We start from the raw sequence: 24,413 nt of genomic DNA, 5'->3' as shown, positions 1-24,413 counted from the left end.
ATCTGTGTCCCTTCACTTCCGGTCCCATAGCCACAACATGAAGTGAGAAGTAATCCCTGCAAATTAAGGTGATTTCTTGGGGACCCCCATGTCACCAGAACTAGTGTCCCCATTGGAAGATTTCCCCTCTGCTACTTTTCAGGGGACAACCCAAAATGTATGATTTTCTATTACTTTCACTTTCAATGATAATGGTAAACAGGACAAATAGAGGGTGAATCTCTTTAATCACTAGCCTACTGCCCACCGTCATATGACGGGGGGACGATGAGGCTCTCATTCTGGGCGGACGTCATATGACGTCTCCGCCTTCCCGAACCACTAGGGGGCCGCGATGTACGCTGGGCACCCGCGATTGCCCAGTAACTGAGCAGGACCGTGGATCTGTGTGTGTAAACACACAGATCCATGTCCTGTCAGGGAGAGGAGACCCGATGGTGTGTCCCTTGTACATAGGGACACCGATCGGTCGCCTCCCCCAGTCAGTCATCTCCCCCACAGTTAGAATCACTCCCTAGGGAACACATTTAACCCCTTGATCGCCCCCTAGTGTTAAGCCCTTCCCTGGCAGTCATATTTATGCAGTAATCAATGCATTTGTATAGCACGGATCGCTGTATAAATGTGAATGGTACCAAAAATGTGTCAAAAGTGTCCAATGTGTCCGCCCATTACTAGTAAAAAAAAAATTAAATGCTATCATTCAAAGCGTGACAGCGCTGAAAGCTGAAAAATGGCTTGGGCAGGAAGGGGGTGAAAGTGCCCTGTATTGAGGTGGTTAAGGAGTTCTATGGTCACAGCATTAACTTTAATTTTATAACATTGGCAGTGTATTAGCAATACAAACAGTAGTTATTGTAACAATCCAATATAAGCTTACTGGAAAAATCTATTGCCTGTCTGCTGGCCATCTCTTTTCATAACTTCCTGCATGCTTTGCATCTCCTTCTCTGCTGTTACTTTCAATTTCTAAGGACTACATATCCCATGGTACTTTGCTGCTAAGTGACTCCTATACTGACCACCCTCCTGAAACTCCTCCTCCTGGCACCTCTGCAGTTGAAAAGGCAGACTCTGAATACTGCGACACAGAAATGCCTACTCATTGGGCATAGTAAATATGCGTTGCCAGATTCAAGGGAGTAAATGTGTGGGTATCTTCACAAAGTAAGTTCACAAACTTCAAGATCATTCAGATTAATAGTAAAGGGCTAGAAATAATTGAAATTTAATGTGGAAACAAATATATGATTTTACATTTTGACCATAGATATGCTTTAAGATATGCTTCAAATACCTCTGAGTACTGCTATTGTTGCATTTGCTATATACAGGTATTTGTGTTTTAGACATGTTTCTATGCGCACATACTTTTACCTCTATCTAAATCACAACTAATAATCCCTGTATTATTTTATACTGTAACTACATGTATGCTTGCATAAAGATTATGCATGTGCAGAATTGACATATGTTGAATAGAGATAGGCCCCTTTCACACTGGTGGACTCGGACACAGCCCAGTGTCCTCTATGGGCGGTAGGATGTAAGTCATCAGATCCGATCCACCAATTGGATGGGTTTTGGGGGATCGGATCAAATGCAGGTGGGTGTAAATGGACACATGTCTGTTTACATCCGCTGCTCCATAGAGGGCAATGGATGGTCCAGTTGGGCCGATTGGTCTGCCCGTGTAAAAGGGGCCTACGGCAATTTCAATGCAAATGTGACATGATGTAACTAACTAGAGTCATCAGCAAAAAAATAACTTTTGTGCATGAATCCTCGTTGTATCTCGGTGGTGAGATCATATAGTGTTCCTTATATATGTATTTATACAGGCCCTAGATGCTTGATTTCTGGTAGAAAGTTTGCAGATTAGGGAAATACTTTACAAGAGGCAATATAGAAACGGTCAAATTCTATGGTCCAATTCTTCAAGAGGTTTTAATAATTATGGAAGAGCTTTAAAAGTTGCAAAAGACTGCCTAGTTAGTGATACTTGTGGTTTATTTTTGCCCAGGCTATTAATCATGAACAGTTTTGTGCCTCGGTAATCTCGAAATGATGTCTCCTAACATTCCCAGACTTAACAGCAACATAATTGCTTTCATATGAAGCACTGACAGCACAATCCACCAAGCAGAATATTTTCATGGATTTGGGTGGCAGTACCAAAGTGACACAAACAATTATCGCTATTCACAGTGACATCCAGGGGCGGGCTGACAACTCATGGAGCCCCCGGGCAATAGAAGATTATGGGGCCCCCGGGCTTACAGATGGCCAGTTGGCCACCACGCCAGGAGGCAGTGCAGAGGCGGGGCAGCTAAAATCTCAGGATTTTTACATCAAAAGCAAGTCGGTATCGGACATATCAGGGACAGATTTTACTGAGCCTGGCAACCCTGATGGGGCCCCCTAGTGACATGGGGCCCTCGGGCAGTGCCCGAGAGCACGAATGGTCAGTCCACCCCTGGTGACATCATTCTCTGTCAGGGGCTTTATGTTTATTGGGTTCGTGACTACCACTACCATTCTGATAGTTTACTTCATAAGCATTCTTATGATTTCGGACCATTTGTTAAAAAATATTTCCAACGAATGCACTGACAATCTTTGAGTTACTAAATAGTGTGTAGGCCTTTGTGTAGGCATGAAAGCCAACACTGCTTCTTGCAGGCATTTTTAGTAGCAATTAAAGTGGTTGTAAACCCACTTTTTGACTTTTACCTACAGGTAAGCCTATAATAAGGCTTACCTGTAGGTATAAAGAATATCTCCTAAACCTGTCTGACTGTCACATTAACCAAGCTACTAACAAGCTTCAGCAAACTTTTAACTGGTTTCAAGTATTGCTTACGCGCTTGTGTAAGTTGCTAGCACTCAAATCACTTCAAATGCTTAAATCTCTTATAACCTTCAATGTATTAATGTAATTTCAAAAGTAATTTGCAATATTTTTTAATCTGCACCTGCCATGAAAATAATACCTGGCAATCCTGCCATATTCAGATACAGTTTAACCTCAAATTACGAGCATAATCCGTTCCAGGAGATAGCTCATAATCCAAGAAACGTGCATATCAAAGCAAGTTTCCCCATTGAAGTCAATGGAAACGAAAATAATTAGTTCCGCATTGACTTCAATGGGATGCAATACCACATGCGGCCAGAGGTGGGGGGTGCCGAAGAGCCTCAGAAACGTCCGGAAAGGCCCGAGGACACGTCGGCTGACCTCGGCAAACCTCGCAAAGGCTCAGAAACTGAGTATTTCCCTGTCTTTCTGAGTATTGCCGAACGGCGATGATCGGCTGCAATCGTCGCTGTTCGGCTCTGCTCGGCTCTGACGCCCCGCACCTCAAGATAAATGTGGTACTGCAGGCCCTATTAGGTTGAATTCTCGTCTTGGGAAACAACACTCGCAAACCAAGTCAGAATAAAAAAAAAAAAAAGTTGCTCGTAAATCAAAACGCTTGTTAACCGCGTTACTCTTAAATCGAGGTTCCACTGTGAATGAATGAATGAATGAAAAACTTATATAGCGCGGCACATGCGAACTGAATCGCCTCTGGGCGCTTGATGTTTCGTGTCTCATGACATCAAAAGAGCAGAGTTTTAATCCGTCTTCTGAAAGTCAGGTGGTTTTCCTCCAACCGAACGCTGGTTGGTAAAGCGTTCCATAGTCTCGGACCTTGAAAAGCAAACCTTCTTTCTCCTTTGGACTTGTATTTGGTTTTTGGAACCTTGACCAGATTTTAGTCAGTGGATCGCAGAACGCGATTAGAATTGTGAGGTTCTATCTTGTCGCAAAGATATTGTGGAGCCTTCCCATGGATGCACTTATGTGTCAGGCAGAGTGCTTTAAATACAATTCTGTCTTTTACTGGCAACCAGTGAAGGGTTCTCAGCGAAGGTGAGATTGATTCCCATGTCCTTTTCCCAGTCACCAGTCTGGCGGCCGTATTCTGTACGACTTGCAGACGAGCGATTTGGTACTTTGTGAGCCCGAGGTAGAGGGCATTTGCATAGTCCAGTCTGGACTGTACTTTCTTTTAAAAGGTGACAATGATCCGTTTCTAAAATAATGTAATACAATCAGTGCAATCACAAACTACTAAAATGAATCCACAATATCCTTATAAACCACAGTGTATTTAAATGTCTTACATTAAAAACCTTTTTGCCGCTGAAACAATTTTACTTTTGATTTCACAACACCCACCACATTCCTCAAATAAAACATAAAAAAGTGCAACACAACTTATATAATAATAAATCACAAATTAAACTACACATATGCTTATAACTACATAAATGGTGACAAACACAGTGACAGTTGGTATGACTAACACTTGCTTACTGGGCACTTAAAGGGTCACTAAAGGAAAACATTTGTTTTGCTGAAATGACTGTTTACAGGGTATAGAGACATAATAGTAACTGATTCCTTTTAAAAATGATTAAAAATAGATAAAAACCAATCATATAATGTACCTACAGTTTAGTTTCGTTTTTGCTGTTGTTTCCTGGTTCTCTGATGTAGAGAGACAAATAGAGGGCAGGGAAGGTTTTGCAAAACGAAACTGGATTGGTGCTGAGGGGTTTTAGACACAACTCGTTGATTAGTCGCCACAGAGAGAAATATCCCAGTACTGTGGTGATCAGGAAACAGACAACCAGGAAGTGTCCAGAACAGAGAGGAATTACAGCAACATCAAAGCAAAAACGAACAATGAGGACATGAAACCAGGACTGCAGTAAGGTAGAGGAGGCTATTTAGCTAAAAAAAAAATTCCTTTAGTGACCCTTTAAACCCCCTTCCTACCCATGCCAATTTTCAGCGCTGTTGCATTTTGAATGATGCGGTCATACTACACTGTACCCATATGAAGTTTATATAATTTTTTTCAGACAAATAGAGCTTTCTTTTGGTGGTAATTAATCACCACTGGGGTTTTAATTTGTTTCTAAGCAAACCAAAAAAACACAGAAAGTTTTGAATAAAAAAACAGTTAAAGTTTGTTATAAATTTTTGCAAACAGGTAATTTTTCTCCTTCATTGATGTGCACTGATGAGCCAGCACTAATCGGCTGCACTGATGGGCACTGAAAGGCACTGAGGTGCCACTGATGGGCACTGAAAGGCACTGAGGCGCCACTGATGGGCACTGATGAGACGGCACTGATGAGGTTGCACTGATAGGTGCCACTGATGGGCACTGATAGGTGGCACTGATGGGTGCTGATAGGTGGTACTGGTAGGTGGCCCTGCTTAGTACTGCTGATATGCACTGGTAGGTGGCACTGATGGGCACTGGTAGGCACTGCTTCGTAGCAGTGGGTCAGGAGTGTGTGGGACCTATGCTCCGTTTACTCCATTGGCTTTTTTCTTTCTTCTCACACTGTCAGCATGAGGAAATAAAAGCAGATCACCGGCTCTGTTTACATCACATGATCAGCTGTCATTGGCTGGCAGCTGATCATGTGGTAAGGGGCCGGGATTGGGGGGATCTTTTCTATGTGTCCAGTAAACCTCCATTAAGGCTTGGTTGACACCAGGTTGCAGTTGATGCATATTCCAACTGCATTTTACGTTTTTCAATACACATTATTGATCCATTGAAGTATATGGAACCAAAAATACAACCTGCAGGTCCCTGGCCCTTTCCATAAAATGCACAGATGTGAACGTGGCCCATAGGAAATCATATTAAATGGACTGTAGTGTGTTTCTGCAAAACTGAAAATGCACTAAAAAATGCATAGGTGTGAACCAGGCCTTATAGGTGAAAAACTTGCTCATCTCCAAATTAGACCCCACTACAGAATCTTATTGTCTTATGACCATTTCTTCTTGCAGGGGTTACAGCTCCATACTCCTCTTCATCCTCCTGGTCCTGAATGCACCATCTATTCACTGCCTTTACCATCCTCAGTCACCAAAATTACCACATTACAAAAAACATAAAAGGGAGAACCATAGTGCTCTCTATTTCCAAATTGTATTCACTGTATAAAAAGCCATTAAAAACACTTACACACTGCATAAAAAAGCAAGCATTAAATTTTCACGGCTCACCACTAAACTTTGGATGACCACTATGTGACATCACGGGGTCGGCTCCTCCCACCCATACACATTACACCCCGTGATTGGGCTTCCTCAGTAGGAGACGTGTGTAGCTGAAGCCCTTGCAGGAGGAAATGGTCTTAAAGGAACACTAAAGGCAAGATTTTTTTTGTTTAAAAATAACAAACAAAATGTTATACTTACCTCCGCTGTGCAGTTTGTTTTGCACAGAGTGGCCCCGATCCGTGTCTTCTGGGGTCCCTCGGCGGCTGTCTCTGCTCCTCCTCGCAAAAGCTTTCTACCTTCATGCGAGCTCCCTCGCATGGTGGAAAGCTTTTGCGAGCGCGCTCCCGTGATACAGCGGCGGCCATAGCTGCCGACTGTATCACTCAGCCCCGCCCCCCGGCGCGCTGCGTCATCCGCTGTGATTGACAGCAGCGCCAGCCAATGGCTGCGCTGCCAATCAATCCGCCCAGCCTAGCCAATCACTGGCCAGGCTGGGAACCGAACAGGATGACGAGAACGCGCCCGGGACTTTCGAGGGGTGAGGTAAGTAAAACGGGGGCTCGAGGGGGGGCGGTGCTGTCAGATGTTTTTGTACCTTAATGCATAGGATGCATTAAGGTAAAAAACATTTTAACAACAAAAACCTGGGGAATGCCCAGGGAAAAACCAAGCCTACTTACCGACCAGCTAGCAGACAACCAATTAACCTGTCTAACACTATGCGTTAAAAACAGGGGTCTAGTCCGCACGCATTTGCAAACGCATGCGTGAGCCACAGAGCCGCGCCAAGGCACCCTGTAATATCTGTGGTCCTAACACTAAACAATGAGTGTCCCCACAGTGGAGGCACATGCATTTAAAAAACCTTTTACCTTTACAACCCCTTTAAGGCAACAAGTCCAAATCCATTGTCAGATTCATGATATTGCAACGAAATTCATGATGGAATGGGGTCTACTGTTATTACAATAAATGTGAATAGGCTGTTTTTTTACTAAAATCATTGACTATGTATTATGTAGCTCACTGACATCTTATGCCTTTACAGTTCCATTCACTGGCACCAATGTACTACCGAGGCTCGGCAGCTGCTGTTATCGTATATGATATTACAAAGCAGGTATGATTCATTATACTTGAAGTTATAGCAAACCATTCAACTGTTATAGTCCCTTGAAAAAGTATTCACACCCCTTGAAATTTTCTACATTTTGTCATGTTACAACAAAAAACGTAAGAGTATTTTACTGGGATTATATATGATAGACCAAAACAAAGTGGCACATAATTGTGAAGTGGAAGAAAAATATATATTTTTTTACAAATAAATATCTGAAAAAGTGTGGTGTGCCTTTGTATTCAGCCCCCTTTACTCTGATACCCCTAACTAAAATCTAGTGGAACCAATTGCCTTCAGAAGTCACCTAATTAGTAAATAGAGTCCACCTGTGTGTAATTTAATCTTGGTATAAATACAGCTGTTCTGTGAAGCCCTCAGCGGTTTGTTAGAGAACCTTAGTGAACAAACAGCATCATGAACACCAATGAAAACACCAGACAGGTCAGGGATAAAGTTGTGGAGAAGTTTAAAGCAGGGTTAGGTTATAAAAAAATATCCCAAGCTTTGAACATCTCACGGAGCACTGTTTAATCCACCATTCGAAAATTGAAAGAGTATGGTACACCTGCAAACCTACCAAGACATGGCCGTCCACCTAAACTGACAGGCCGGGCAAGGTGTAGTGGGGCTGCCATGGGCAGCCTTACCAAGCGCAGTCTCAGTGCAAGACAAAGCAAATGCCTTGACTTCTACCAGGACAGTTCACATCACCCTATTGTGGTGCTGAAATAAGTACAGCAGGCCCCATTTCAGTTTGATGCAATGCAGTCCACAACCTTGTACCACACTGAGGTCAACAGAACTTAAAGTGGATGTAAACCCATTCTCATATTTTTTAAAGTAATGGCATAGTGCTCATCTATAAGGATATACATGCCTCCTGCATGTATCCTTAACTTTCAAATATCTCCCCCTTCTTTATTTGGAGCCCCGTAAAATTGTGAATTCAGTGGGCGGGCCTGATGTACGGTGCTCGGTGGGCGGAGTCATGACATCTCCAGACTCTCCGCCCACCTCTACACTCGCGCCTGGCCAGAGTGAAAAGTGTGCGCACAGGAGAAGAGTGCGCTCATGGCCGCTGTCAATTCATGTGTCACTGCCCAGTGACAGTCAGGCATGATAGTGCGGCAAGGACAGGTGTGAGCACGGATCCCCCTGAATGTCTTTTCCACGGAAAGCCAGGGGAGGGAGAGAAGGAGAAGCGGCTGAGCTAAAGCCATGCAGGGAGATCGGTGCTCACGGCTGTCCCTCCGCTGTACCGATCACCTCCGTGTTCTCCTCCACCAACTCCCCTCCCCTTCTCCTATGTCCCCCCTTCTCTCCCCCTTATCTGCCCGCTTTGTCTTCCTCCTACGCGCCCCCCCTCGTCCCCCACAGCCGGCTCCCCTCCTCTGCTCTCCCGCTGGCTGGGGGGGTTAATCTGTCAGGATGGAGAGTGGCGGAAAGGACTGGTATATATGTCATTTACCGGTCCTTTCCTTTTCTGAATGGGACATTCGTGTGTTCGTGTGTTACCGAACGCTCTCTCTTGCGATAACTGAGCAGAGTAACCTGTGTGTTACTCTGCTTCAGTTTATGAATGGAGGGGAGACGCTGTCTTCTCTCCATTCATCTTTAGTGTGAGAAAGGGAGTGGGGAATCTGTGACCTCACTCCCGTTCTCTGTCTCAAAGGGGAGATGTCAGAGGTCTGTTTTGACCCCTGACATCTCACCAAAGCCCCCCAACAGAGTTCATAAAAAATAAAACTGCAATGAATATTAAAAAAATTATTGTAGAAAAAAGATAAAAAAAAAAAAAAAAATACTGACATTGACACGATATGACTGTAAAAAAAAAATGAAGAACAAATTAAATTGTAAAAAAAATTTAATAAATGAAAAAAAAAAACAAAAAAAAACCTACTGACGCCGACCACTGATGCCTTCCACTGACGTTGTCCACTGACACCATCCACTGATACCGACCACTGACACCGACCACTGACGCCGACCACTGACACCGACCATTGCCCCATCCCCCACCCCCTTTTTCAAAAGCACTGTGAAAAAATAAATTTAAAAAATAAAACCCCACCCTCCCTTCAATAGTACTAAAAATAAATTGTAAAAAAATAAAATTGTAAAAATGTATAAAAATAAAAAAAATCCACTGGTCTCAAAAAACCTTTTGAAAAAAAAAATGTAATTGTAAAATAAAAAAATCATCTGACACTAGCCACAATCCTGACGCCATCCAGCACGTACTACTCACCACTGTACACTCTGCATTCCTGTGATTCGCACCGCATTGCTGTTCAGATCACATGCAATGTCTGTGTGAAGCGATTTCAGCCATACAAACTGTCACATTCGGACCAAACACGCACAGGACCCTTTTTTTGGTCCACACCAGAATCGCATGGATGTTCACACCCATGCGATGCGATTCATGTCATAACTGTCAGTTCGCAGTGTGATATGTGAGCTGAAATGGGGGTGTCATTACCATTGTATGACACTCCCCAGCAGTTTCGCATATGGCAGCGTGAACTGTCGTGCGAGTCGGGTGTGATGTGGGAACCCGCAGTGGATTTGCAGGGTTCCCGAATCGCACCAGTGTGAACCAAGCCCCAAAGCATACAGCCTACAAATGTCACCTGACTGCTCCCACCAAGGCTCGGTTCACACTGATGTGATTCGGGAACCCTGCAAATCCACTGCGGGTTTCCACATCGCACCCGACTCGCACGGCAGTTCACCATGCCAAATGCGAACTGCTGGGGAGTGTCATACAATGGTAATGACACCCCCATTTCAGCTCACATATCACACTGGGAACTGACAGTTAGGACATGAATCGGATTGCATGGGTGTGAAGACCTATGCGATTCTGTTGTGGACCCAAAAAAGGGTCCTGTGCGTGTTTGGTCCAAATAAGATGCGATTTCAGCCATACAGTTTGTATGGCTGAAATTGCATCGCATGTGAGATGAACAGCAGTGCGGTGCGAATCACTTGCGATCTCGCATCAGTGCACTAATGTGAACCAGCCCTAAGTTCATTCAGCCTTACTGGGTGTAAGTATAAAAAGTGAGAAATCCACCCCTCCCCCACATAACACATCCTGGTAATATAGGAATTTTGTATATGTGATCAGTTGACCTCAGACACACACACTGCAATATAACAATAATAAGAAGATCACTCAAGCTCGGAATAAATACATCTCCCCTAATCACTTGTCTATGTATATTCTGATGGCTGTTCACTGGAGAATTTCCTCATCACACTGAACTGTAAATCACCCCATATTTTGAAAACATTTAGTAAAAACACAGGAAAGACAGCCAATCCTAGGAGAGCTGGAGGGAGAGGAGGAGAGGGGGATGTGAATTGGGCACTTTTTACAGAAGCCGTGTATGTCTGCAAGCTAGTGCACAAGATATGTAAATAAGGACTTTGGTTTTATCTGGAAGTCTGTTTTATTTCACTGAACAATAAAAAGAGGATTTTTCAGCGCTGGATTAACTCTGTGTGGCAAGACTGGGCACAGATGATAGGAAATATTATTCTCTACATTGTGACATTGTGGGTTTACATCCACTTTAATGGAATGTCACTTGATAAAAGCAGAAAAATAAAACAGCCCGCACTGAGCTTGCAAATAGTCCTGCAGCAGTGCTGCAAACCTCTGGTTTAAGAAAAAAATAATGATAAAAGCTGTGTGGGATGACCCGATCAGATGTAACTCAAGTATGTGCTCCAATCACCAAAAAGGCATTCACCACGTGGGGGGATATAGGGTCCCCTTCGGGGGAAACACTCACCAGACGGTTTCTTTAAAATAGCATTTCAATAAATATCGCCTCACATGTCACCTTCAGATGTTAGAAACTGCATACCCTTCTCCTATCTTGATCACCGTTAGTATATTCACTTTCCGGGTATAGTATCCGCAGGTGTATAAGGGAATGAAAAAAACCATATAGTGCAATATCGTTTTGAATACTTTAATGTCACCCCCAAAACAGATATACACCAGTCCCCTCATAAAACATGCGTACCAGAAAATAAATTAAGTCAGGCACATAAATAAATGTGGATGTTTCTTTGCATTTCTCACTGTTTGTGTGTGGACCCCTGAAGACCGCTCTGGAGACTTTCCTGTAGCTGTCACTTCCTGGTTCCTCACTCAATGGAGCGCAAAACGTCACTTCCGGTCGGATGCTGGATATCAGCGCTCTGACGTTTCGTCCGTTCGGACTTTTTCCAAGAGCGTGCTAGTCCCCTGCATCCGCCGGAGTTATATTGTGTAGTGCTGCCCGCCCACCTATGACGATGTTACAGATGGGGATGACGCTCCATCTGTCCATCATTGGATCCTCCCTCCGAGCGCCGCATTAGGCCACGCCCCCCGGAGGGGAGGAGATAGCTGGGTCTTTATTTGGTTTTGTACTCCGCTCTCACTGACACTCACTGTTGCCACCATAGAGCAGTCAGATGAGTGTAAGTCAGCGCGCGGCAATACATACACTACTACTTCATGTTGGGGCTCTGCAACTGTGAAAGATATAATTTTGTTTATTACCAAGTGCCCTAAATTCTGAAATACTACTTCATGCACTGGTATATGTTATTGCTATCGTATTATAGCCCAGGCACAATGTATTACTAGGACCATTTGACCCTGCATGTAATGACACATTGTGCATAAGTTTACACAAATACATTATAATGGGACTATAAATGAGTGACTGCATAACATATTCATAGATATCGGTTCTTTTGCAATCAATAGAACCAATATCACTTTAGTAGAAAAAACAGAGAATATTCGATATGGATATTAAAAATTAAATGAATCTAGGACACTATGTATCTATAAATATATACACCATATATGTATATATAAACCACCTAAAATACATACACATATATATATATATAAGAGAACCGTAAAACTACATTCATATTAAAAATTAAATATATCCGTATAAATATATAAAATATTAAAATTATTGAATATAAGAGAATAGAAAATTAGAAAAATAGAGAAATATATAGACAGTTACCGTATTTATCGCGGTATAACGCGCTCTGGCGTATACCGCGCACCCCCAAAGTGGCCCCCAATCCTGTGGGAAAAAAAGATTTTTTGTTGTTTTGTACTTACAGTTTTGATGTCTTGCGCGGCGTCCATCTGCGGCCTCGTCGGGCGTCCGTCTTCGGCGGGTCGGGCGTCCATCTTCGGCGGGTCGGGCGTCCATCTTCGGCGGGTCCGGTGTCCATCTTCGGCGGGTCCGGTGTCCATCTTCGGCGGGTCCGGCGTCCTCCTGCTCGTTTCCCGCCCTGACTTTGAATACTGCGCCCGCATATAGCGAGCGCAGTACACTCGTGAATCTTCGGGCAGGCTTCGGGCGCCTCTCGCACTGACGTCCTGTACGCTCAGGACGTCAGGACGTCAGTACGAGAGGCGCCGAGACTGGCCGAAGATTCACGAGTGTACTGCGCTCGCTATATGCGGGCGCAGTATTCAAACTCATGGCGGGAAAGTGGGTATCGGCGTATATCGCGCACCCACGATTTTGCCCTGATTTTCAGGGCAAAATAGTGCGCGGTATACGCCGATAAATACGGTATATGCAGTGTAAAAAAGACATATTGCTTATGGGGATCGTATAAGACGTCTTATTCAAATATTGATGATATTAAAACCTACGTCCACAGTCTGAACATATGTGTTTAAGGGGGAGGAAACCTATTATTCACTGTGTTTAGGATCTTGATAAATTTTTACAGAAGAGTGTGAAGACGACCAGATCCTACTTAAAGGACACAAAAGATTTTTTAAATTGTTTGCACAACATCACTTTAATCGAGAACCAGCAAGTGCTACTGGTCACAGCAGATGTGTCCTCACTATATTCTATAATTCAACATGATGATGCCACCCTAGCAAATGGTGGCAACAGTGAGTGTCAGTGAGAGCGGAGTACAAAACCAAATAAAGACCCAGCTATCTCCTCCCCTCCGGGGGGCGTGGCCTAATGCGGCGCTCGGAGGGAGGATCGAATGATGGACAGATGGAGCGTCATCCCCATCTGTAACATCGTCATAGGTGGGCGGGCAGCACTACACAATATAACTCCGGCGGATGCAGGGGACTAGCACGCTCTTGGAAAAAGTCCGAACGGACGAAACGTCAGAGCGCTGATATCCAGCATCCGACCGGAAGTGACGTTTTGCGCTCCATTGAGTGAGGAACCAGGAAGTGACAGCTACAGGAAAGTCTCCAGAGCGGTCTTCAGGGGTCCACACACAAACAGTGAGAAATGCAAAGAAACATCCACATTTATTTATGTGCCTGACTTAATTTATTTTCTGGTACGCATGTTTTATGAGGGGACTGGTGTATATCTGTTTTGGGGGTGACATTAAAGTATTCAAAACGATATTGCACTATATGGTTTTTTTCATTCCCTTATACACCTGCGGATACTATACCCGGGAAGTGAATATATTAACGGTGATCAAGATAGGAGAAGGGTATGCAGTTTCTAACATCTGAAGGTGACATGTGAGGCGATATATATTGAAATGCTATTTTAAAGAAACCGTCTGGTGAGTGTTTCCCCCGAAGGGGACCCTATATCCCCCCACGTGGTGAATGCCTTTTTGGTGATTGGAGCACATACTTGAGTTACATCTGATCGGGTCATCCCACACAGCTTTTATCATTATTTTTTTCCAAACCAGAGGTTTGCAGCGCTGCTGCAGGACTATTTGCAAGCTCAGTGCGGGCTGTTTTATTTTTCTGCTTTTATCAAGTGACATTTATTTTTAAGCAGCTGCTTTTATTACTTTTATTGTGTTTTATCTTGACAGATTTTGAATTGCTTGGACTTTGTTGTTGTTTTCCTAAGCGCAGGGCTGTACTATCAATAGAGGGCCACTAATTAGTACTTTTTGTTTAATGGAATGTCACTTAGGGGGAGAGGTACAAAAACTGGAGCACTGAGACTATGGTGCAGCTGTGCATGGTGGCCAATCAGCTTTTAACTTCAGCTTGTTCAATTAAGCTTTGACAATAATGCTGGCCATACACTCCACGAAAAATCGTCCAAACGAACTTTCGAAAAACGAACGTTCGGTCGTGAGCGCAAACGATAGTGCCATCATGTAATGACCGATAAATTGTTCAGTGGATATAAATAAATAAAAATTGGTTCTTTTTTTACATATACCTAGTGCAGAAAGTTCGGATGGGAAACACCTTCCGATTTATCGTTCGTTCGGCAGAAAATTTCCAAATGTGTCCTTCGTTTTTTTGGCTCAAAAACGTCCCAACGATTATCGATTTTGTGCCCATTAACTGGCCGAAAAACTAAAGAACTGTCTGAACGACCAAATTTCGGCCGAATTTTCATATAGTGTATGGCCAGCATAAACCCCTGTTCATATCGGAGCAATTTGACATGCGATTTTGACATGTCAAATCGCAGCCTATTGCCCACAAAATGGCACTGTCCCAATTGGTGCGACTCCGACTTTGCGGAGCCACACCGATTTCTAAACGTAGTTCCTGCACTACTTTTGGTGACTTCAGGGGCGATTTCAATAGACACCTGTGCAAGAACTTTCAAATGGCCCAAAACTCGCACTAAAATGCGGGTTTAAATATGTGCGACTTCCGCTAAACTTGTACGATTTCAAACCCACCTATGTGAACGAGGGCTAAAACCTGGAAGCTGATTGGTTTCTATGCAGAGCCGCACCATATTTTACATGCTCCAGTCTTAATAAATTTCCCCCAGTGTGACAGTTCAATAAAGTTTGCTTATAAAATAAATAAAAAAAGGCAACAGTACAGGTGGTAGAATGATAGCAGTGCCAATGCACCGATACTGGCACATTGGCACTGCTATCATTCTACCACCTGTACTTACCTTCTATTTTGTTCTTCTCAGGCCGGGTACACACGGACAAACATGTATGGTGAAAGCGGTCCGTCGGACCGTTTTCACCATACATGTCTGCCAGAGGGCTTCTGTACGATGGTTGTACACACCATCGTACAGAAGTCCGCGCGTAAACAATACGCGGGGCGTGTCCGCGGTGTCGCCGCGTCGATGACGCGGTGTCGCCGCGACAATGACGCGGCGACGTGGGCGGCCCGCCTTTAAAATGCTTCCACGCATGCGTCGAAGTCATTCGACGCATGCGAGGGACGGCGGGCGCCTGGACATGTACGGTAGGTCTGTACTGACGACCGTACATGTCCGAGCGGGCTGAATTCCAGCGGGCTGTTTTAAAACAAGTCCAGGAATATTTGTCTGCTGGGAAAAGGCCCGGCGGGCAAATGTTTGCTGGAATTCGGCCCGCTCGCGCCCACACACGACCAAACATGTCTGCTGAAACTGGCCTGCGGGCCAGTTTCAGCAGACATGTTTGGTCGTGAGTATGGGGCCTCAGAGGAATTGTGCGAGTGCTAAATATCACCATAATTCATATACTATATTTTTATTTGAAGGAAACACTAATTATTTCCCCTGTAGAGCCATGAGGAGCAAAAATCCAGCTGGTGCTGATAAAACTCAAAAATGATCTGACAAATGCAGTCAAAAGCAGAGCAATCTTGTGCACTGATAGGCTTCAATGATACTGGAAGTCCTTGTTTAGTAAAAATGAAGTTTTAGTGCACAAATTACAAATAGAAAGGCTGTGGTAGGGGGTCCAACCAGTGGTTTCAATTATGGGAAATGACATACAGCTTTTGAAGCGTTTATGTGAAAATCGCTTTGAAGAGCACATGTTTAAAGTACTGTCAAAGTCTTTGTTTTAGTATGCAGTAATACATACAAGATTTGAGAAATGCAGCTGATGTTTGAAGGAACCATCAAACAAGAGATAATGAATATGTAATGCTCTAATATGTACACAGGACTCGTTCCATACACTGAAGAAATGGGTGAAGGAGCTGAAAGAACATGGTCCAGAGAACATTGTTATGGCCATCGCTGGAAATAAATGTGATCTCTCTGACATCAGGTAGAAATTTGTATACATTACATGTGTACATCAATGTTTACTAGGGCAAAGCAAGGATTTAAAGCAGTATTAACCACTTCAGCCACAGGAGATTTGGATGCTTTACCGCTTGAATCTGCCACCACGGTCTCCGTGACCGTGCCCGCAGGACCCGTTGTCCACCGGTGTCCCGCGATCGGGTCACAAAACGGCAGAACGGGGGAATGCCTTTGTAAACAAGGCATCTCCTTGTTCTGCCTAGTGACAGGACACTGATCGTCTGCCTCCTCTTATCAGGAGCAAACTTCTCTCTAATCTTTCAATAGCAGCTTTCTGAAGGAAGCAGGGAATGGGCAGTATATCTAGGACCCTACAACAGTGGTCCATATAGCCACGTCTAGCTCTCAGTTTCCTTCTGGGACTTACACAACCAATAATCCACAGAAAGATATTTACTCACAATGTCTGCTACCCAGCATCCACAGGTAGATACTCTGAGGGAGATAACAAGAACCTTCTCCAGACCAGAACTTCATTGCAGTGCCCTCCAGAAAATGTTAACCCTCAAGCAATCTTCCCCAGGCCCTCAGCTGCTGAGACCCAGACTGCAAATTCTTGTCTTAGTATAACTGACTCCAGAGGATCGTAAACCCTCTCTTGAGGGAAACCCGCTCATTCATGTCTTTATGGACCTTGCTTTGTTTACTGGTCCAAATCATTTGGTGGAGGGCCGGATTATGGTGTGGAGTCATTTTGAACAATTTCATGCTCCCAACATTGTGGGGATGCCCCCTTCCTGTTCCAACGTGACTGTGCACTAGTGCATAAAGCAAGGTCCATAAAGACATGGATGAGCGAGTTTGGGGTGGGGAAACGTGACTGACCTCAACCTGATAGAACACCTTTGGGATGAATTAGAGTGGAGACTGCAAGCCAGGCCTTCTCAACCACATCAGTGCCTGACCTCACAAATGCACTTCTGGAAGAATGGTCAACCATTCCCATAGACACACTCCTAAACCTTGTGGACAGCCTTCCCAGAGGAGTTGAAGCTGTTATAGCTGCAAAGGGTGGGCCAACTCAATATTGAACCCTACCGACTGGGATGCCATTAAGGTTCATGTGGGTGTGTAATAGCTTTACAGCTATTATGTAACTAGCCATATTAGCTGCTATTCCGTATATAGGCAGTGCAGGGTTATATATACAACAATCATGTGGGTATCCCAATACTTTTGGTAATATAGTGATTTCATTACACAGTTAGCTATGTATTTAGGGTGTAGCCCTATTAGTAAAGTTTCTTATTTTTCAGTATATGGAGTGCAATTTACTGCAATACTTTACAGTTGAAGCCTCTAATTTCAAAAGTATCCTTTCATAATACCCAGTTGCATAACTCATGTGAAGCTAATGTCCTTGTGAACCAAAAATAAGTCACGGTTGAGAGAGAGACAGCTCCTAGTAATGAGCTATTTCCTTTTGTATAGATATATTTTTTTTAACCATTACACCTACAGCTCACTGTTTCTGCTCACAGTATTGGTAAACTCCAATTTTTAACACTAATGCCACGTACACATGACCGTTTTTCATGACGAGAAAAATGCAATTTTTTTAATTGGTGATTAAAAACGACCGTGTGTAGGTTCCAGAGCATTTTTCTCGACGAGAAAATTAAAAATTTCGAACCTGCTCTATTTTTTCTCTACGTTTTTCACATTGTCTTCTTTCTTGTCGTGAAAAATGGTCGTTTGTAGGCTTTAAGGACGGGGGAAAAAAACACGCATGCTCAGAAGCAAGTTATGAGAAGGGAAATTTGCATAATCAGCCCAAAGGGTGGCGCCATTCGTGTTGTATGTCACCGCGCTTTGCTCTAGAATTTTTATCACGATTGTGTGTATGCAAGGCAGGCTTGAGAGGAATCACGTCGAGAAAAACGTATTTTTTTTCCATGTCATGAGAAAAAGGTTGTGTGTACGCAGCATAAGGGTATATTCACACCAAATGCGGTGGGACTGCGTTGGGCAGCTATTCCAGCCCAGTCCCACTGCATGGACAAGGCAAAATGTCTTATATGTGCCAGTTTCACACCCAGTGGCCTATCCAGGGTATGGCACATATGGCAAGTGCTATGGGCGATATATGAAGGGGGGGGGGCATGAGTGCCTGGGCAGCAAGGCACTGACTTACCAGGGTCTCTTCTTCCCAGGGCCGGATTAATGCACCCCGTTGGAGTCAGGGGTGCACCGCAAGGTAGTGAACCCTATAGCGGACTGCTGCGGATGGACAGGAAGCGTGAGCCCAAGATTCCCCAGGGTGTGGAGTCTAAGGTCCAGCAGGTGTTCACCAGAGCCTCTAGTGGTGAGGATGGCCTTTGCTGCAACTGAACCCAGGTCGCGGCCCCCAGAGTCCCCCAGGTCACGCTCCGTAGGGAGAGAGGGGAAGTAACCAATCAGGACATGGGATCGTGAAGGGTAATCCGAGGTCTGGGCAACAGGCAGACGAGGATAACCAAGGGACAGGCCAAGTACAAGAACATGTAAGCTCTGCCTCTGCATGAAGCTGGGGAAGTCAGGCAGATAAGTGCAGCTCAGTGTACTGGCTCTGGCTAAAGTGAGTTAACTGTTTGGGAAGGAGGGCAGGTGGGAGGGGGCTGTCAGTGCCTCCTAGGCTTATCACTACCAGTGCCAGTGTCACATCAGTACTAGTGTCACCTATCAGTACCAGTGTCACCTATCAGTGCAACCTATCAGTGCAGCTCATTAGTGTCACTTATCAGTGCCAGTGTCACCTATCAGTGCCAGTGTCACCTATCAGTGCCAGTGTCACCTATCAGTGCCAGTGTCACCTGTCAGTGCCACCCGTGGGTGGTCCAGCACTTACCCGCTTGTGTGGCGTGGCTGTGGTGTCCTCTCTATCTCTCCTGGAGTGCGGACAGCGGCAGCTCCGCTGTCTGCTCCTAAAGCTTCCTCCGCCGTGTGTCTCCTCTTCCACCAAAGCGCTAGGCACCCAAAAGGGTCGCACGACCAGCCTCCTGATTGGTGGCTCTCCGCTCCGAGCCCACCCTTTTTGAAGCTTATTAGAGCCTCTGGCTTTAATCAGGTGCTTAAAAAAAAACACCCACCCCACATTGGAATCCATAGTTCGGTGTCCTGATATGTATATCAGGTGGCCGGTTGCATGGATACGGGAGGCGGCGCCCGTGCACCCTCTATGTAAGGGCTGCTAAACAACTAACTAAATATACAAATATATACAGTACAAATGTGAAATGTGCAAGGCAAGGGAAAATTGGAGGAGCTGATGGGAAGGGGCAAACAAAACGGGGGAAAGGAACAAGAGGGAACAAGGCAGCAGGGTACTGGATACAGGGCAGGAGCAAGATCAAGAGTAAATGGCAACAGAGTCACGCAGCAGGTCGAGCGTAAAGAATAACTTGGCTTGACTGGGTGCCATGCGACTCCTGGGGCAATGGGTAGGCACACAGAATCCTTCTTTTGTACTATGACACATTCACCTGAACAAGCTCTTCAGGCGTGCTACAATTTTTCCCAGGCTGACCTGGTCCTCTTCCAGTAGCACCATAACCACTCGGCAGGCATCCTCCCCCAGGGAGTTGATGGACAGCTCTGCAATCAGCCTGGCAGGAGCCTGATATAGGTGTGCAGCGCTCTCGAGCCTCTCCTTCCACTCAGCCAGAGAGTTTTTTTTTTGGACCCATTAGACTAAAGCACCAGGACCAAGGTTGCTCCTGATGGTGCCATGATGGCCACCGCTCCTCCTTTCACACCCGCTGCAAAGAGAGTCATATCCTGCCAACTGCCGCCAAGTATGGGCTGGGTACAGCGTTGAGCCGTGGACAGTAAAAACATAAGTCCAAGTTCAACAAAAAATTGTATATTGTAGAAGCTCAGAAAAACACAGTCAGGCCCAGTAGTGAGGCAACCCACAAAGAGCCACTTAGGCTTCACTATTGGTTTCTCTTATCTTAGATGCCGGCACCTGCACCAGGAGTCGGTTGAAGAATCGGCTTGGGTGAGGACATTGCTGGATCCCTTGACAGTGTCCCTATATTAAAAGTCAGCAGCTACAGTATTTGGAGCTCCTCTTTACGATTCAGGTTCTAATGCAATAAATCTAAGCTGAGTCCCTGACCTTAAACATGTATTCAGATTCTGACTTTATAATTTATATTCAGCTGTTATCAATGTGTAAATACCTGCTGGTTGATATTTTCTTTGCTTTCTGTCTGGTTAGACCATTGTCATATGCACAGTAAGCCCTGGTTCACATGCAGTGTATGCAAATTGGATGAGTTTTTAACCGCATCCAATTCGCATGACATGTGAACCAAACCGGCTTTCTATGGAGCTGGTTCACATATGTGAGGGCCGGCTGCAGTGCGATTTTAAAAAGGTACGTGTACCGGTTGGGTTCAGGTGCAATTTCCACTGTCATACACTTTAAAAATTTGCAACTGAACCGCTCAACAAAACCACATAGGACTCTTTCTACAAATTGCACTGAAACCAGCTCCATACATATGTGAAGGAAAGCTCCTTAATGGAGACCCATTCAGCAGTTAAAACCTGACAGAGGTTCTAATCCCTCCCCATTCTATCCAAAACTGAAAAACATGTTTGGGCTGAATATGCAGTTTAAAGTAAGCCTTTGCTCAGACAATAAGGGCTGTTAATGCTGACCTCCCTGTGAAAATGCTTTCTACCTGGCTGTCAGGTTGATCTAAGGACTTCAAGACTTTCTAAATCATGACCTTTAGCAAATATGCAGCAAGTGAAGGCAGAACTCCTAGACTGCAAATTTATCCAGCTATATTAGTTCAGAAAGTACTGAAATCTTTGGATCCGCATGAGAGCCAGGCATGTAGCATTTCAAAGTGATACGTTTTTATCAGTCTTTTGGAAAAGTAGTTAAAGCAAATATAACCTCTTCACGGCCTGTTATGTAAATGTGGCCAATTCAGTAACTTGTGTTTGTCTTTATTTCAGGGAAGTATCAATGAAAGATGCCAAGGAATATGCAGAAAACATTGGGGCAATCGTTGTTGAAACTAGCGCAAAGAATGCCGTCAATGTTGAGGAACTCTTCCGTGATATAAGTAAATTTATGACTCTCTTTTATTTATATTAGCATACTGTAGTATGTATTTTGCTTTTGATGTATACTCTGCATCTTGTTACCCCCTCTCTATAAATACCCTACCCTCAACTCCCAACTACAGAGAACAAAATATACTGTAATTCTAACCTACAAAGCGAAGTGTACCTACTTTGTATTTCTTCCTTGAAATCTTTATTTTTTGAAACTTAAATAATGCCCGGTAAACACGATCCAATTATCGGTCGAAATAATCGTCCGTTTTTTTTTGCATGAGGCCGCAAATGCGGCCCTGCAGCGTTTCGAATTGCGATTGCCAGCAATACCTGCTGATTTGGCATGCGATTTCATATGTCAAATCGCTTGCCAAATCGCATCAATGTGAATCAGGGCTAAAGGAGCTTAGGACAAGCTACATTTTTGGCACAGTTTCAGTACTGACAGCATGAAAGTGTCTCTGTGCACAAAGCCAGGTTTGTAAAGACATCAAACAAAGAAAATAGCGAGCGCCCAGAGGTAGAAGGCAGCTGGCAATCAAGGTGACTATACAAATCTTGTAAATGAACACAGACAACTAAAAATATACATTTAACCCAGTGCTATAAAAATAATATAAACAAAAAAGTCCAATAAATATTAAGTTCAATGATCCTCCAAAGCTGAAGAGAATGCTCCACGACGTGCAAATGAAAAAGGTGACACTGAACCTCCACCCCTATGCACTCACCAGAAATATGCTATATAAACTGTAGTATAAAATCTTCTGAAGTTGACAAAAATATTCCACCACATGAAGATGAGAACAAGTGATATCAATCCTCCACCCTTTATGCACTCACCAGAAATATGATGTCTAAATGCATAAAATAACCAATCTCCACCGGGCCCTCACACTCCACGACACAGGGCACCTCCAAATGGACGAAAGCTGTGTACAGAAAGGTCACCACACAGAGCCAGAACCTTTCGGCCATTTTCTCCCCGTGGAGGGAATAAGCATACGCTTTAAGAAATCTGTGCCTTAAAAGTCCACTACAAGGGGATTTTGTTTTTCCGAGGAGCACTGCGGACAAGGAAGGGGCAGATTAGGAAGATCTGCCTACTAACAGCCATTTCTGGTAAGTATAAAAATATATATATTTTTTAGCCTTTTTGGCAATTTTTTTTTTTTTTTTTTTTAGGGTGGACCTCCACTTTAAAGCCACAAAAAAGAGGGTTAGGGGAAATTCAATATTATTGGCCATGGTTCTGGAGTACTAAGGCCAACAAGCTCATATAGATGTAATGGCTGGATGTCAACAAACATGTGGACCATATAATGTAGTTGACTTCTTTCTGTTGTGAACAGACATGAGGACATGTAGTACCAATTGTACATGTGATAATATAAGCTATAGAAATTATTATACAACCTTCTGCCATATTTTAATGGATATTTGTTAAAGGAAGTTTTTTCATTCCGTCATGTGAAAATATTAGCTTTCTAAAAGAATATTACTTTATGAACAAATTAGATCTAAAGAAAGTGCCAATTTAAATTATTGACAAAATGGCTGTGTGTTTATTGCAGGTCGGAGAATCCCTCCACTGGATCCACATCAGAATGGTTCTAATGGAGCAATGAAACTCGGAAGACAAACCATGCAGACCACAAACAGATGTTGTTGATCTCACTAGCCATCATTTAAACTGCTCTTTTCACACAGTGAGATTGTTTGCTAACAATAAGCAGTATCTTGAAACAAACCAAGAGAGGATTTAAAACAGGACAAAAACATGCTGAATTTTAGAACCTTGAGCAAGCAGTTCATTTTTTTCTCATTGTTTACAATTGCTTTCTACTCAATGTTTAATCATTTGAAAGCAATTACTGTACTGCATTTTTTATATTTTTAGCAGAGGCCTTAAAATTGTGACTTATTTTTTCAGTGAAATGCATACGTTTTTATGAAGGCCTAGTAACCTAGTTACAGTATATTTTGCACAGTACACTAAAACTCAGACATTTCTATAGTCATTTTCATGAGCTGACAGGGAAACTAATGAAGCTGTAAATACGTTTTACTAACCAAAATACCTATTGGAGGAGTCCAGGTACAAGGACCTTAAAAAAGTCATCACATATCTTTTTAGCCTAGTACTCATTTACAGTATAAAAGTAAATGTTTACCAGTGCCTCAATACTGTATGAATGTTTTTCAAAGAGGACCTGAACTTTGGAAGCTGTGCACAAAAAAGGCAAGCAGTGGACGGAGGACTAGTCAACTTATTTGCAGGCTCTCTGTGGTTGATACTTCTCTAATTTCTGACTTGATGTTGCTGTTTTACACCGTGTTTCTGTGTATATGTGGCCATCTTTATTGAAGAATAGGGCTTTGCTTCCTTGGAGCTGCACTCCCCCCCCCCCACTTCTCCTCTGATGACTGGGGGAGCAAAACTTAAGAAGTGGTAGGAAAGGTATAGGAAGAACAGATCCACAGAATAAATTAAATAAAAAAGCAGGGAGATGCATGCAGTGCATATTCCTGTTCAGCAAGCGGCACAATAGCGACATCTCCAAATCGCATTAGACTAGCGATCAGATGCAGAAATGCTTTACATGATTTCACACAGCAGACATCAACCAAGAGGCTGTTGGGACCATAGGGCTGCTTTCACATTGAGGCGTGCAGCCGCGGTGACGGTATAGCCGCGCTATTTGTAGCGCGGCTATACCGTCGTATTTACCGCGATATTCGGGCGCTAGCGGTGAGGTTTTAACCCCCGCTAGCGGCCAAAAAAGGGTTAATACCGCGCTTTCCCATTGATTTCAATGGGAAGGCGCGGTATAGGAGCGGTGAACACACCGCTCCTATATCGCGGTAAAGATGCGGCTAGCAGGACTTTTGGAGCGCTCCTGCTAGCGCACCGCTTCAATGTGAAAGCCTTCGGGCTTTCACATTGAACACTACAGGGCATGATTTTTCATGCGGTATAGCAGCGCTATTTTTAGCGCTGTACCGCAAGAAAAACGCCTCAATGTGAAAGGGGCCTAACATTGTCAGGAAGTGCACTTCTATTTTTCAGTTGGAATTCAAGAAAAAGGAT

At 43.9% G+C, this 24,413-nt stretch overlaps 1 protein-coding gene across 1 annotated transcript in view; it reads left to right on the top strand.

Annotated features, from left to right (window-relative positions):
• The window catches only part of RAB31 (RAB31, member RAS oncogene family), a 53,559-nt gene extending 29,512 nt beyond the window's left edge, over positions 1–24,047 (top strand). Inside the window, exons 4-7 of the mRNA XM_040353961.1 lie at positions 7,128–7,199; positions 16,120–16,226; positions 21,218–21,327; positions 22,897–24,047. Coding sequence (XP_040209895.1) covers positions 7,128–7,199; positions 16,120–16,226; positions 21,218–21,327; positions 22,897–22,994 — 387 coding nt within the window. The 3' untranslated portion in view covers positions 22,995–24,047. The remainder of the gene's footprint in view (positions 1–7,127; positions 7,200–16,119; positions 16,227–21,217; positions 21,328–22,896) is intronic.
• Positions 24,048–24,413: the final 366 nt, after the last annotated feature.

The sequence above is a fragment of the Rana temporaria genome, chromosome 5 (assembly GCF_905171775.1).
Source record: "Rana temporaria chromosome 5, aRanTem1.1, whole genome shotgun sequence".
NCBI classification, from domain to species: domain Eukaryota; kingdom Metazoa; phylum Chordata; class Amphibia; order Anura; family Ranidae; genus Rana; species Rana temporaria.
The sequence above is the reverse complement of the archived record's forward strand: the minus strand, read 5'-3'. Positions and strand labels throughout refer to the sequence as shown.